Source organism: Pygoscelis adeliae, unplaced genomic scaffold (assembly GCF_000699105.1).
Source record: "Pygoscelis adeliae isolate BGI_AS28 unplaced genomic scaffold, ASM69910v1 Scaffold358, whole genome shotgun sequence".
Classification (NCBI taxonomy): Eukaryota; Metazoa; Chordata; class Aves; order Sphenisciformes; family Spheniscidae; genus Pygoscelis; species Pygoscelis adeliae.
This window is the reverse complement of record NW_008825429.1, coordinates 1,343,214-1,357,827: the sequence shown is the minus strand read 5'-3', so window position 1 is coordinate 1,357,827 and position 14,614 is coordinate 1,343,214. Positions and strand designations below refer to the sequence as shown.

General features: G+C 41.1%; 1 protein-coding gene across 1 annotated transcript in view; it reads right to left on the bottom strand.

The window, feature by feature from the left end:
* Positions 1–342: 342 nt before the first annotated feature.
* The window catches only part of CLTCL1 (clathrin, heavy chain-like 1), a 28,819-nt gene continuing 14,547 nt past the window's right edge, over positions 343–14,614 (bottom strand). Inside the window, 15 exon segments of the mRNA XM_009330752.1 lie at positions 343–1,670; positions 2,696–2,771; positions 5,743–5,964; positions 6,760–6,930; positions 7,491–7,601; positions 7,946–8,077; positions 8,918–9,067; positions 9,149–9,316; positions 9,677–9,784; positions 10,213–10,377; positions 10,472–10,629; positions 11,129–11,321; positions 11,867–12,050; positions 12,428–12,573; positions 12,986–13,108. Of these exon segments, the coding sequence (XP_009329027.1) occupies positions 1,555–1,670; positions 2,696–2,771; positions 5,743–5,964; positions 6,760–6,930; positions 7,491–7,601; positions 7,946–8,077; positions 8,918–9,067; positions 9,149–9,316; positions 9,677–9,784; positions 10,213–10,377; positions 10,472–10,629; positions 11,129–11,321; positions 11,867–12,050; positions 12,428–12,573; positions 12,986–13,108 (2,223 nt within the window). The 3' untranslated portion in view covers positions 343–1,554.

Here is a 14,614-nt window from a genome sequence, read left to right as displayed (position 1 = left end):
TTAATGTATTTTAGTGGAGAGGACACTACCTGCGGCATCTCCCTCAGCACAGGACTGAAGCTTTTCCAGTCCTGTGAATCAAGTCACATAAGCATGTGACTGCCTCCTGCAGCATGACCTCCACACGTGACAGTGTGCTGACGTGTCCAATGAAGAGACCGCAACTCCCTTTTAAGTTAATTGCTAAGCCATCTATGTTAGGTGCTTTGGCACAAGTTTCCCTTTTTCCTGCCTGGCATCCTTAGTTATCAGATTAAGAAATCTGATGCTATTAGTGGTAGTGTATTACTAGTAACCGGTCCCCACCCCCAAGATATTAAGACTAGAACCACACAGTGGATACTGCAGTTTTACATTTATAGTTGGACTTTTATAATATTCCAGATTAGCACAAGATTCATAACCATAAATTATACATTGTTATCTAAGTACATAAAACGTTAATGATACATGTATTTGAAGAGTGGCACAAAGTAATAATACATCCCTGTTGGCATTCTCAAAGAGGTGGGTGATGGACACGCCGTTGATACTACTGCAGCATAGCAGAAGTGAGTCACTGCACCCTGTTAATTCAGGTGGTGCTGACTCTGCCCACCAGACGGGGTCAGAACATGGTGTGGCAGGAAGCCAACGCCAGAATCAGTTAAAGGTGCAAATAAAAAGTCAGGATTATGGCCCTCCCTGCCGCCTCAATATTTTAGCAGTGTGTCCCCCTCCCCAACCCTGACACTGTGCTCTTGCATCTCTAGTACTTTGGCAGCCCATGCACACTCCTATGTTCACTTGCCACACATAGCTGAGGTTTCCTTTAGTACCATTTAACGTCAACAAGTAACATGCTCTCTTCTTGTTAAACAAAAAGGATCTGGGAAATGTTTGCTCTCTGGCATGAGAAGATTTATTTTCTTCAAGTCTCAGATCTATTCCAGAAAATATAGAACAGACTCCAACAGCATTGAACCCCAACAGCATTATTGTCCAGAAAAGGAAACTTTCCCAATATTCCTCTAAACATTCAGAGCACAAATATTAGAAAGCCCATTTTCTTTTGCATATAAGACTGCAAATAAAATGGGGTAGTCAGATGTACACAAGCTTTCAACAATTCATTATTAACGAGATGCTTCACTGAATTGTCAACAGCCCTGCTACTTCAGTAGCTTCAGCTAAAGCTTTAACAACTTGGTGCCAGGCAATTTCCCAGCTGCCTTCAATGGGCTTTGCAAAAGAAAGAAAAATATGCTCTCTTCCCCCTGGCCTCAAGCAGTTATTGCTATATGAGTTAGTGAAATAGTGCCTTAACTTCAGACAAGAGTCTCACAATGTCATTAACAAAAGCTGCCTTTCAGAGGTTGAAATGTAACCGGACAATAATCAATAAATAACAGTAACAGGCATCCCGTTGAAGTCTCCTCACTGAGCTGGGCAGCAAGTGTGTTCAGCCAACAGAAGGTAATCTGTGCCTTTAGGACCATTGTACACTTCTTGGAGAAGTTAAAAAGGGACGGGAAGGAAGAGAACAGAGACAGTGAAGGTCTGTCAGAGAGCTAGTTACATATTGAAACCATAGACAGGCGGCTGGGTGAATCCTGGTGCTGTGTATCCATATGGGAAGTTTGCCTGGGGAGGTACTGCACTGGGTCCTGCTGTTAACATCAACTGCTGGCCTAGAAAAGCATAAGAAAAAAAAACAAAGTTAGTTTAAGAACCCAAGCTTCCCTAATGCTAGCTGTACTATGGGACAGGATTATGAGGCTTTAGCTAAAAATCAGCTGCTGTGCAAGCATACACTAGCAAGTCACACTATTACTCAACATGCACCACAGAGTGGGTACCTAGGCCATCTGCTCTTGCTACCAGAAAACTACAAAAGCAAGGCAGAACTCAGAGGGAAGATGAGTATCAACTGATTTTGAGGGCATGATAAACCTGGCTTCTTTTGAAGAGACCATACTGAAAGCCAGACTGATATTATTTAACCCATGCACGGTCAGAACTGAAAAGTAAAGCAATTCAAGCAAATAGTTAGGTCTGTTAGATCTCACAGTCTGGAGAGTGCTGCAGAAGGCCCAAACATACCTTGACAGATTTGACTTCATCACTAGGAGCACACATGCCTCATGCGTATGTTAAATTCAGGTTAACATTTACATCAGACAGTGAACCAGTCACATCCTTCCCTTACCAGCCACTTCTAGGTGCTTGTTAGCAGAATGCCTCTTCAGAAGGGCTTCGCAAATAGCAGCACACTTGAGGACAGCCATGTTTTTTTTGGCTGCACGTGTCTTAAAATGGGTGAGCTAGAAAGCCAGTCTGCCTTTCTACTTGGAAGAGCAGAAGGCAGACACATTCCTCTTAGACAGGAATAATAGGAGGAATTTGCATGCCCTGTAAGTTATTCCTGGGGTTGTGCACACCTTGGTATTCCCTGTCCTGTTACCATACTGAAAGACTATCCCTAAGCTAGAGTTCTGAGCCACGTAAGAGGAGCGATACTTTAGCTGAAGAGTAGAAGTACTGTAAGAGTGAGATGTCACTTCAACAACTTATGCAGTTCATCTAGCAGAGACAACTATTTTACTATCTAGTTGAAGCCAGTTTACTTTGACTGGAGGCAGTCATTTAAGTTACCTCCACAAAGAGAGACCAGAATGACAATACGTAATCAATTAAAACCAAGTCTTTCACCTACCAAATACTATTGGAGTGGGTTCAGTTACTTGTTCCTCTTCTTTTCTTAGGCTTTCAGAAGCATCAAGTTTATCCACCTACATTGAAGCGAACAGGAGATGTATGATGAAGGCCTTGTCTAGGAATTGCACCATCGTGTGAGGCTTTTCATGCCTGGTACCTTAGCTATCGAGTGTTGCTTTTATTAGTCCAAATTGGAGACTACAAAAGTCTGCATGTTACCAGCAAGCTATGTTGTAAACCTGCCCTCCCATCCCTTTAGGTTTATTGCAATAAACAATAGCTGTCAAATGCAGCTGAGATCATCATTACCTTCAAGTGAAGCACTTTTTGGGGCCCTATTCTACTCACTGTTAACTCTGTGACCCAGAAAATAAGCCCATCAGACTGCAGTTCCAAGCATCATCTCAAATGGGCCTAATCTACATGTATCTATTGACCTGCAATCCCTCTCCCCTTCAATGAGAGGGCCCAGATATTTGCAAATATTCCAGACCCATGAAGTTTGATCTGATCTGGGACTACAGCCTAACCTGGGCTGCAGAGTACTGGTATTCACATAGACTACTTTTAGAGGAAACTCTAGGACCATCGTTGAAAGTATCTAGTAGTATTAGCTTTATACAGATCCCAGTGTTGTGCCAAATAAAGCTCTGTTCATGCTAAACACATTTGTGAAAGTGCTACAGTAATGCAGGAGCCCTGAACACAACTTTGAATTGGGGGTGGGGGGGAGTAATTTAAGAAGGCAAAAGTACCTTCCTTCTCTCAGGTTTAACAAGTTATATCTTCCATAAGAGAACCATCGAGACTGAAGACTGCAAGGCATAAAAATCTCACAGCTTCACATCCAGATACAGGCAGTACTAACATCCTGGGCAAACCTACATTTAGCCCAACACTGTATTTCAGCTGATCCTCATCCTCCTTTCCCACTGCAAGAATCATATCTGGTCTGAGAAGTGCTGCAGCAGGGGTCTCTATCATACTTTAGAGATGTTATCTAGATGTGGCATTTAACAGTTTCCTGGACTATGAAGTTCGCAACTGAAATTAATAACTTGAGTGGCAGTAGGTCTTTATCTGGTTCATTTATAGCTGTCAGCCTAACAGCTCTTCAGAATAACACTAAGTATTGTGTTACAAATGCTATCCATATTACTACAGAGCAAAGCAATTGACAGCTACCAGTTTCAAACTAGTTGTATTGCTCTACTTGTGACCTGGGATTCCCACTCTCTTGGATTAGACTTTCCTCTTTACTGCCCGTAAAGCATTAAGGAACTTTGAACAGAAGTGCAGTTACTCCCTCTGTTGGAGAAACAGCAAGTATGCTGACAGCAGACATCCTGAAGAAGGGACAAGAGCAGCTCTCCAGGAAAGCCTAAACATGTCTGATTTGCTGCCTAGAAGTGAAGTTGTTCAAAAGGTTTCCAAATGAGTGTCATCATACTTTGTGTGCCTGGCCCCTTCTGGGACATAGGCTATTCTGTGCTTTAACACCTTTTTATGTATAAAAGAAAGATATGTTCTGGAAGACATACAGACCCCACTGATAAACTAGTCTATTCTTTTGTACTTTTGAAGTTAGTTACATGACAGTTTTAGACATACCACATTTATAAAGCCCATTCTTTAATTCCATGTTTTGCAGTTAATTCAACAGACTAAATTAGTTCCACTGTAAACCACTTTCACCATGCAGATTTTCCTTTTGGCAAGTTATCCCATATTTAGTACACGTGATTACTTGTAAATCCAACCAGCAGTTTAAAAACCATGATCTTAGACCTAAACCTCACATGGAAGAGTACAGGTGAACTTGTGTGGCAAGTCTCTCCTCAGTGGAATATAAGGAGGAGGAGGAGTTTAAGATCTGTGCAAGTACTTTCATCATACTAACAGGCAAGAAGTTTACAGAAGCTTTATGCTACTATTCAAACTCACCACGCCTGAAAGATTGCACACTTCAGTAATTTACAGCATAACAAGCAGTTTGCACTTAAAACATCCTGTTGCATGGCAACTGCTTTTGTTTACTTATGAACAACATCCTCCCTGCCACAAGATATCTGTAATATAGTGAACAGGAGCCCAAACACTCAAGTCCTGCTCAATCACTTGCTTCTGTTTCCCACAAAGAAGAGCAGAGTCTGGTTGGATTTTCAAGTTGCTTGTGAATAGTTATCCTTTTAGCATTAGAAAGTGAACAGGAAATGAGTTAGAGCTAAATTACACTGCTCTTCTGGCAGAAGCTACAGCTAGATTCCTGTAAGAGAATCCTAGGATATTGAGGGACACAAATGAACACAAAGAGTTTGAAATCAGAGTGTCACCTTATAGAACAGCCCATCAACCTGCAAGAAAATTCAGAGGGGAATACTTAACATGACTGATTAGAGGCAACCTAAAGCAGTCATTTTTAGATTACTCATTTTAGTGAGGTTCTTTACTGTAATGTCCTATGCAACCCTAGAGCCTTCTAAGGAAGTATCTTAGAGCAGGCTGAGACAAGCATTTCAGGACCATACATGATCAGAATCTCTCTTCTCTCTCAGTTGAGGACTAGCTATTGGTATCAGTATCGTACAGCTAGACTACACATCTAAAGTTCTGTTTTCCATTTAAAAAAATCATCTTCAGTCTACTCCTATGGCTAATGTAGAAATAGCGTGTACTGTTAGTTACTCAAAAGCTATATTCGCTGTAACAAGAAAACAGAGTACGTTCATAGTTACACAAAGCAGAGTGATACAGGTTGTTCTCATCAAGTCTTCTACTTCATCAACTATGGAGCTGCTCTGAAAAGCACACAGCTGCTTAGGTCCACCATTAAAAGCAAGAGTTTAACTAGACCTCTTTCAAGTCCCAAGGCATCTATTTATAAGTTTCACTAGCTAGCCTGAAGTGATTAAATCCACAGAACTTCCTAGAAGACTTAGTCTATGAGGAACAATATTCCAAATACATGCAAAGAGCTCTGGTTTGCATAATGCTAATCATCCAGCAGACTAGAAGTCTTAACTTTTTAGCCTATGCAACACTCACTTTGGTAAGGTACTCTCTCATCACTTGGATGAAATAAGGCATTGCAAAGTCCATGATGTTATGCCTCCACGCCAACTCAAGGACTACATCTGGGTGCAGCAAGTCATAACATGTGAAAAGGCAGGCTGCAAAGCACTCCTGCTTGCCTTCCTCCAGGAACCACTGAAGCAGCTTCTCAGCTAGTTCTGCATCTTTGGACTCTGCAGCATACTGCATAGCATCCTACAGAAAAGAACAACAGTTAAGCTTGACCCTTGCCTGTCAGCATCTTGCTCTACACCTTATGTGCCTGTTACTGCTAGCTAGATAAGCCAGGTATTTGGTATACCATGAAGTTAGTCTTTAACAACACCAGGCACGTTCTGTAGAAGCCAAGCTACAGTACATCACTCAGTTGAGTCCTCTTATTTTGAGGCAACCCAGATACTTGTATTAACATCCAACAGGCTTTCTTTAAGCACCTGAAGTGGCCTGATGAGATTTTGCTTAGTTTTGTTACAGAGAAGATAAACAATCTTTCTGGTATCCCACCTACCTCCCCATTCGATATTAAGGATTACCCAGAGTAGAAGAGATTACTGCATCAACTGCTTGCTATGTGTCAAGACAGAGCCAGCTCTCCTACAGAGTAGTCAAAAACTGGCCCATGTGAACTCATTACAGGCTTGAAGACTATACCATTGTAATCATGTTTCATCTGTACCCTAAACAAGGGCATAAGTCTTCAGTTCTATGGAGAATGTTCCCTACTGATACAGAAAACTGTACAGATGCCATTGATTGATATAGACAGATCTCCAAGTACAGGATAACATTATGAAATTACATTTATGATATGCATTTGAAATCACAAACACTTCTGCTCTAAGAGTCTTTCCTTAAACTTCAAGTGAAAGGCTAAGATTAATTAGAACTCCAGATCTGAAACTAACAAAACACATTCAGTATCAAGGAGATCTATGCTTCGTAGCTCAGACTTCTTTTTGACAGTCAGGGAGAAAGGCTACATTAACTCACCTTATACAGACGGTCTTTCTTGCATAGCTCCACGCTCTGTTTCCAGCGGTTGTTACCCTTATACAAGTATGCTGCAATACGCCTAAATTCAATTAGTTCATGCTTTTCCAGACGCTGAGCCAACGTTATGTTATCAAAGTTGTCATAGGCATCAATGGAAGCTCTCAAACCCTGTTTGAGAGAGAGAGTTGTTACACATGCTTCCAGATGGTAGTAGGCAAGAACTACAGTAGAGAAGCATCTAAGCATGGGGCACAAGCATTTAGGTTCTGCCAGCTGGATGTTGATACTATGGCTACAGCTTGTTTACCCTGCTTATTTTATGCATGTCTCCAAAAGATGATTTTTAACAAAGCAAGACGCTAACTCAGTCATACTGACTTCACTTGACAGAACAGAAAAGACAAAGCATGTCTTCCAAATAGCAGCCAATGGCACCAGAAGCAAATCTGTTTACAGAAGTGTTGCCCAGTACATACCTAATATAGACCTTTATGAAGTCTGTTGTTCTGAGAGAAGTAACTGTGCAATCTGCTTTGTTTGCAAGTCAGTGTCTCAAGACTCCTGCCTGCAAAGGGTCTGATTCAACCCACCCCATTGCACTGCAGAAGTTATCTTCTACCCAAGGGAATTACTCTGTGCCAGATGGGGAACAACCAAACTATGGCCTCTTTTTTGTTGGAGAAAGAGGAGCATCCCTCAGACCTAGCAATCTGTTTTGTGGGGCTCACCTGGTAATCTTCCTCCTCTGTTAAAAGGTTGTTTAGAGCTTCATTAACTCCTTTGTTGTTGTGGTTCTGGACTGAACGCAGATAAGGCTTTACTAGAAGTAGCTGATTAACCTGGAATTAAAATGATTCCAATACAAGATTAAGTATACCAATTCTGACTCTTCATATTCCTGAAACAGGTTCCCACTTATTACTACAAGAGTTTGTGCTTACCGTCAGGACCCTTCAGACAAAGCATCTTGTATTGCCAGAAGTAAAATAAAACAGCCGCCTAGGCCAGTTATGCTAACTCTTCCAGCGTTTTCCATATCAAGCCAGGATTGGGCTGCTCCTCAGTCCTTTAAACTGGAGGCAAAGCCACCTCACAGATGTCAACCCTTTTTTCCAGCTAGAGACTGGAGTGTCTTAACTTGAATAAGAAATCCTCTTCCTCATCTACTATCTTCCAAACTCACCTTTGAGAAAAAATTGACTGTCCTGGTGTGATCCAGTCGTGGAGATAATACAAGCAGGAGATCATTGATCAGCAGAGGTTTGTAGTCTAAGTAGAACTGCAAGGCTTTGTAGTACAGCTCTACATTAGCCACCTGCATGGTTAGACACTAGTTAGTACTTCAAACACAAGTAAGCCTAAGGTGCTTAGTTTGGATCACTTAACTCAGCACAAGATTTATCTGACTCTTAAATAAAAGCTTAAGTTCCCTTCTAGACACCGGAAGTGTTACACTTACATGCAGAATTCTTGTTCAATCTTATGACTGCTTCTTGTGCCATCTGCTTCCAGATAGTGAAGTCACAAGCTACCAGGGGTAGTACAAAACAATTCTAATCCATCCACAGTTAAGAGATCCTGGCACAGGCAGCCCCCTAGAGTTAATGTGACCATTTGTTGAACTCCTAAAGCCAGTAAAGGCTGTAGTCTTAACCAGTCTTTAAGTTGTTGCCTTGAAACCCATTAAGACCAATAAGAATGCGTTCAGCCTCAAATCTTGTCTAAATTATTTGCCAATTTGCTATTCTCTGCTGCATTCATGGGACTGCCCACGGCAATTCTCCCGCTGAAACATCTGGAAACATTTGTAGAGATCTTTCAAGAACAGTCACAGCCTCGGACTAAGACAGCAGTCAGCTCAAAGGTATTAAGGAGGTTACGCCTCTTGCTTGTGACCTATGATGCTGAGCAGTCTCTGAAAACATCCTGTGCTAGCTGCTGCCACTCAATAGAATGTGCTGCACAGCAGAAAACAAAGGGTATAAGATTAGATTAATTCTTGTGCTAAACTGATTGGAAGTTGTTTCAAGTCCAGCAGGAAAACTGAGTAGTAGCTTAAGCAAACTCATTTTCTAAACAGCAATTCTGTTGTGTATTTTTGCCTCTGTTCTGAAAGAAGCTTTCAGCACTTTGATTCAGTTAACTAGTTACTTACCTTGGCAATTATGTCTTTAAACTGCCCTTCTTTCCAGGCATCAGTGGGATGATTCATCATAGTAATTATTGCATTGTCATACTCCTCGTACTTGTCATAGAGGAATACAAGTTCTGCCCAGAGATGAGCCTGTTCTGCAGCTCTGAGCACCTGATAAAACAAGAAATCAGTCAGTTTGATTCATTGACAGCTTCCCAACTTCACTTGCAGTGTAGCTACCTTACTGCATACCTTTGGAATATTAACTCTAGACCAGAAAAGCTCCAGATGTTCCCTCATTTTCTGAGGCTTGAATTTAGAGTATAAGATGGCAAGTTCAGTAAACATTCCCATGTGAGCACGCTCTAGGCCCAAAGCAGCTTCCAAAAGGGCAATCAGTTCTTCAAAGTAGCCACGATCCTAGATGTTAGGAAAATAAGGATTAATTGCAAATTCATGACCAACTGGCACTTAAAGCTTGCTAAAATGCATATTTACTTAAATTCAACATGATTTCCTTTTCTCTCCAAATGAGAGTGCTTAGACTTGTTAGACATGATTCCAATGAGGCAACAGAATTGTACAAGAAGGGAGAGTGAAAACTAATCACCCTTCCATTCACTACAGAAAAAAATGTATGCAGCTATTCAGAAATGGAGATGGAGGAAGAATGAATTTAAAGATCAGCCCCACAGGGTATCGGGTTTTATCTGTGACCACTTTACTAGCAGATACAAGTATGCTGTCTAAAGTCTTCTAGGATATTGACAGTGATCTAACCTGATAGTAGCTGATCAGCTCTTCAAGTTCATCAGCATGGATGACTATATGTAAGCCACAGATCTGTGCCAAGCGGAATTCTTTTCCATCCACACAGGCGAAGCATACCTGTAATGAGAGTTAGCAAATAGTCAGTTAACAGAAGAATAGTGCAATGCTTACTTAATCTCCTTATATTAAAAGGAAAGTTAATTAGCAAAGCTTTACCAAAATTTGAGGCTGACGTACAGTTCCAAATAGGTATTTCCATAATGCTTGCTCTAGAATCAAAATCTCTGCCATTCATTTTACATTGTTTTGAAGTTAAGCTTTATCTTGGGCAAAAGGACAGCTTATAAAGCTACAAACATACTCTGTAGCCAGAAACAGTTAGCAAGCTACTATCAGAGCTATGGTAGATAGTTAAGAATTAACTCTTCTTTAATTCCCACATTACTGACAGAGCAAAGGAGTTCAATTATGGTCTAGAACAACATGCTCAGAAGCAACAGTAGAGCACATTCTGCAGACTACTAAAAACCACGAGTTTAAGTTACCTCCTTCCAAGTCCTTGTGCTGTTGGCTTTGCGGCCACTGTCCACAGCTGCCTGATACTCTCCAAGGTGCACCAAGGTAGATGCCAGGCGAGCAAAGTTAGACACGTTGTTATAGAGCAGTTTTGCCGCTTCATACATCCCCTCTTCATAACAGCGATCACCAACCTGGATTAGGAGTCCAAGGTAAACAAGGTAACAGCAAGAATCAGGAGTCAGCTAAGCTGCAAGTCATAAATGGGAATGGTGGATCAAGACATACCTGTTGTATATGGGCATTATTAGGGCCACTAATAAACTCCTCCAGTTCTGACAGACGATTAGTTTTTGCTAAAGCAAAAATAAGTTCCGTCTCTACGTAAGACTCTCTAGCCTTCTTCCTGGCCATCTGTAAGAACTTGACTAGGTCCTCCCAGTTATCTTGAAGAGAGAAGAGATATTTAAGATCCTCTGTTTAGTCATTCTGTATTGCTCACCTTGCCCACCTTAGGAACAGTTTTCATTAGTGGTCTCAAGGATCTCCTCCACCATGATACTAAGCCATTTGCATTTGAGTTAAGGAATTCCCTGCTAAACACCAAGTCACCTTTGTGTAAGGTTGATCTTCTTGCAACTATTCTACAATCCAGTTGACAAGCAATTCTGCCACATACAGCTAAATAAATACGTTATACTTGGCTATACTTTAGATGATAACAGTCCAAATTATCTCCGTATGAAGGTCTACCTTTGGTGTAGCAACAGACAAGCTTGTTGACAGGAATCTCACTAAACATTGACTCATCCAGGCCATGTACTGACTGCTCCCATTTCCTCTGAAACAGAATTTATAAGTCTCAAGAACCCCTGCTGCTCAATGTAGATGCAACAACCTAGTTCATATCCAAACAATCTTAAATTTGAGGATGCTTTGCCTTACCATTTCTATTAGCTGCTTGAACAACTTCCATGTAGGCAGATGGATCATCTGCCTTTATATAGGAGTCAATGGCTTCTTTCACCAAGTCCTTCTGAAGCTGTGCTCTGGCTAGCTGGCTCCATACTGCTGGTTCATTACATCTCTCTGCAAATTCATAAGCACGGTCTAAGTTGCCAATGTGCTCAATCAGCACCTGTTCAAAATTGAAGTTGCAAGTTAAAAATCAAAGCTTTATAACATTGTTCTTTCCAACAGAACTCTTCCTTCAAGTGCATATGCTGTTCTGTGTAAGCAATGTGAAGCTAACTGCTTCTAGAACAGCCATTTCTGTCCAATGAAGTAAAGGCAGCAAGAATAAGATTCTTGATGCTACTGTTTCTCCTCTGCCTTAGAGAAGTCAGTAATGCTGGCCCAAAGACAATGCCTAGTAGCATTTGCTTCTCCTGCACCTTTCAAGTATGAGTCTCCAAGGTAGCCACTCTGAATCAAATGCAGCACACACCCCCCAAGCATATAGTGCAACACCCCAACATTTTAATTACTTTGCCAGATCAGCCTCTGAAGTCAGTATTGACTTTGTTTTGCTATTCTTTGCACATAATCCCACTTCTCCCTGCAACTGTACTCTTAAGTCTCGATGATTTAAGTGACAATCACTCCTTGAGAATCAATATAACAATACACTTCCCATTCTCTATTACTAGCATTCTATACCTTCATGCAGGAACCATGCCTCACCTGAATTGCTGAAGTATTAACATCAAATTTTCTGAATATAGCAAAGGCTTCTTCATATAGCTCATTACTGATGGCAATGTTTGCAATATCTGGGGCATCATAGTTATCCAGCCGATTGATGTATTCCATCACACGAGTGCGGTCAGCCTTAATGGCAGTCAGGATCAGCAGATTCTGGAGATTCCTTTGGTTAACAGAAGGCAGAGGGTATAAGCAGTGCACAGTAACACCTGCTTAAGTGACATGTATTGTACATGCAAAAAAATACACCCCCTTGCTGCCATCCCCAGATTGAGAAGCACTGATATTTGCCTTCAAAAAGAAATTGCTTATCAGTATCAGTGTTCTCTTCTCTCAACACATCACTGCAAACTGCACAGTGTGAACTAGCTCTGTTATTAAAGCACAAAGCACTTTAAGTTCTGCTTTTTCACCTGATTATACACATTTAAGAATGCTTAGGTCCTACAACCAAGAGGCCCACAAATAACTTGGGTCATTTCACAACCTAAACAAAAGGCATTGAATAGGCTAAACTTGTGGACAAAGCTTTCCTCTTACCTGTGTTCACTGAATACAGAATTATCCAAGACAATTTTTTCCAGCAACTCAATCAATTCATTAGGCAGGTCAGCAGTCATGAAAGCTTTCACAGTTACAGAAACCTCCTCTGGATCCTGTGTCTCCGATAAAGCTGTTTGGACAACCTGGATTTGAAGGCAGGAAAGTATCAAGTGTTTTCCCCAAATGAGATATTTGCCAACCTATTCCAGTGAACTACAAATTAAGGCTTCAGAACTTTGAGAGTATTTTGTCATAGACAGCAAGAAAGAGCTACTTCTATACTGGATATAGCTATTAGAGTCACACCTTGGGTCTGTATAGGGAGCAAATTCACTAGAGGTGAATTTCTGTCACAGGACAGAAATAGTATCTTACTGCTAACTAATTTTCTGACCATGAAGGTTAATACCTGCCACTCAAACTCTTACAAATTTCTGTATGGTTAAGACAGGGCCTCAAGGGACCTTGTGGGGGAAGACAGCTACTTTAATGGTCCATAATGTTTGAGACATCCTGAAGTCTCCTCATACTGAAAGTTTGGCCTTTGTGCCGTACCTGGTCAATAAGCTGTCGCCTGAATGGGTTGTTTTCTTCCAGTACATTTGCCCAGAGCTCAGGGTCCTTCCTGCGCACCAGATAGCGAGCCTCACTCTTAAACAGTGAGTTCTCATTGCAGACCTGAAGGAGAAGTTACAAATATTAGTGTTAATGTTAAGGGTTAGTACCACAACACAGGTTTAGCTAGCTATGAATCAGACAGTCTAGAAGACTGACTAGAACTAATTGCTGACCAATGCTAAATGCCACAGACAAGTTCTTACCCAACCTCTGATCTGGAAGGCTCATAGAGAAGGTCTCCAGCAGAATTTCTATAGCTTCTCTTGGTTTTGCCCGACACACAAATACTGTGACAGTGGCTTCACAGTAACTATTTGCTTCTGTTTGAAGTGAAGACCTGCAGAAGCCTGAAGAACTTAAGTTTTAAATCTAGAAAGGGAGCCACTTGCCTGGGCAGTGTTAAGTAGTGAACTGAGGAACGGTGCTGGTGTTTAAAGCTAGAAATAGGTTACGTATTTGGTGTCATTAGCTTTACACTAGAAGTGTTCAGAGTAGTAAGTGGCTTGGATTCCCCTGTTAAAATGTTAAGGGTACAGAATAAATGTGAAATCTATAGAAGTGCAGCAAGGAAGAGTTATGATCCTATTAGTACCACTAGCTTCCATTTTCAACTAGAGTGTAGAAACCTGAAGGCCTATTCCATCTTCTACCAACAGGTCATGTTTTGTTAGTATCCGAATTAGCTCTTGGAGTCTTAAGTACTTTGCTGTAAGCAAATTAGTAGTAGCACAATTTTGCTTTACTTTGTACATCTATTAGTTGCAGGAGTTGAGCCCTCTTCTAGGAGGTAACAATGTCTCAAGAACAATTCTTACAGGAAGAAGATCTTTTCTCCATAACCAGAAACACCTGCTCAGAACATCAGTTCAAGGAAGAAACTGGTACTGACAAGTTTTTATGGTTAACCAGAATGTTAAAGCTTATCCTAGCAAAGTTTCCTAGCAAAACAACAACTCAGAGCCACCTTCATATCCTGAAATAAGAAAGCAAAATGTACCCAGCTGTTTTTTTTTTTTTGTTGGTTGTTTTTTTTACAGCTACAGGGGAGGTATTACTTCAAAAATAGCTGCTTCAGGCTGGGAAGTCATCCACTTTCAACAGCAAGCCTAGATTATACCACCATTCTAACACTCACAGGGTAGGCTGTGCCAGGGAACAGCGTTTACTTCCTTTCAATCAGGGCAAAACAAGCTAGTTCTTACCCCTCCACAGCTGACATTCTTTGCATATACTAGTGCGGAAGCGCAGGTAGGAGGCGAATGTTTTCTTTCTCAGCAGCCACAAGCACTACAATCTGGCATTAAGCTCTAGTGTTCAGTTTGAGACTAGGATGTGTTTGGAGAACCCTGGGAATTTCACTTGCCCTTGAACTTCCAAGGAAGGTTCTAAGAATCAACAAGCTTAAGATAGGAGAGGAATGCTATCGGAATAAGTCCTTGCAGTTTGACTGTCAACATTTATTTTCCTCATTTCTAGTTGTACCAGAGCAACTCTAAGGGTCAACCACAATAAGAAAATTACAAGCCCCATTCTAATTTCAGGAACACTTTTCCTCCTACTGTACAG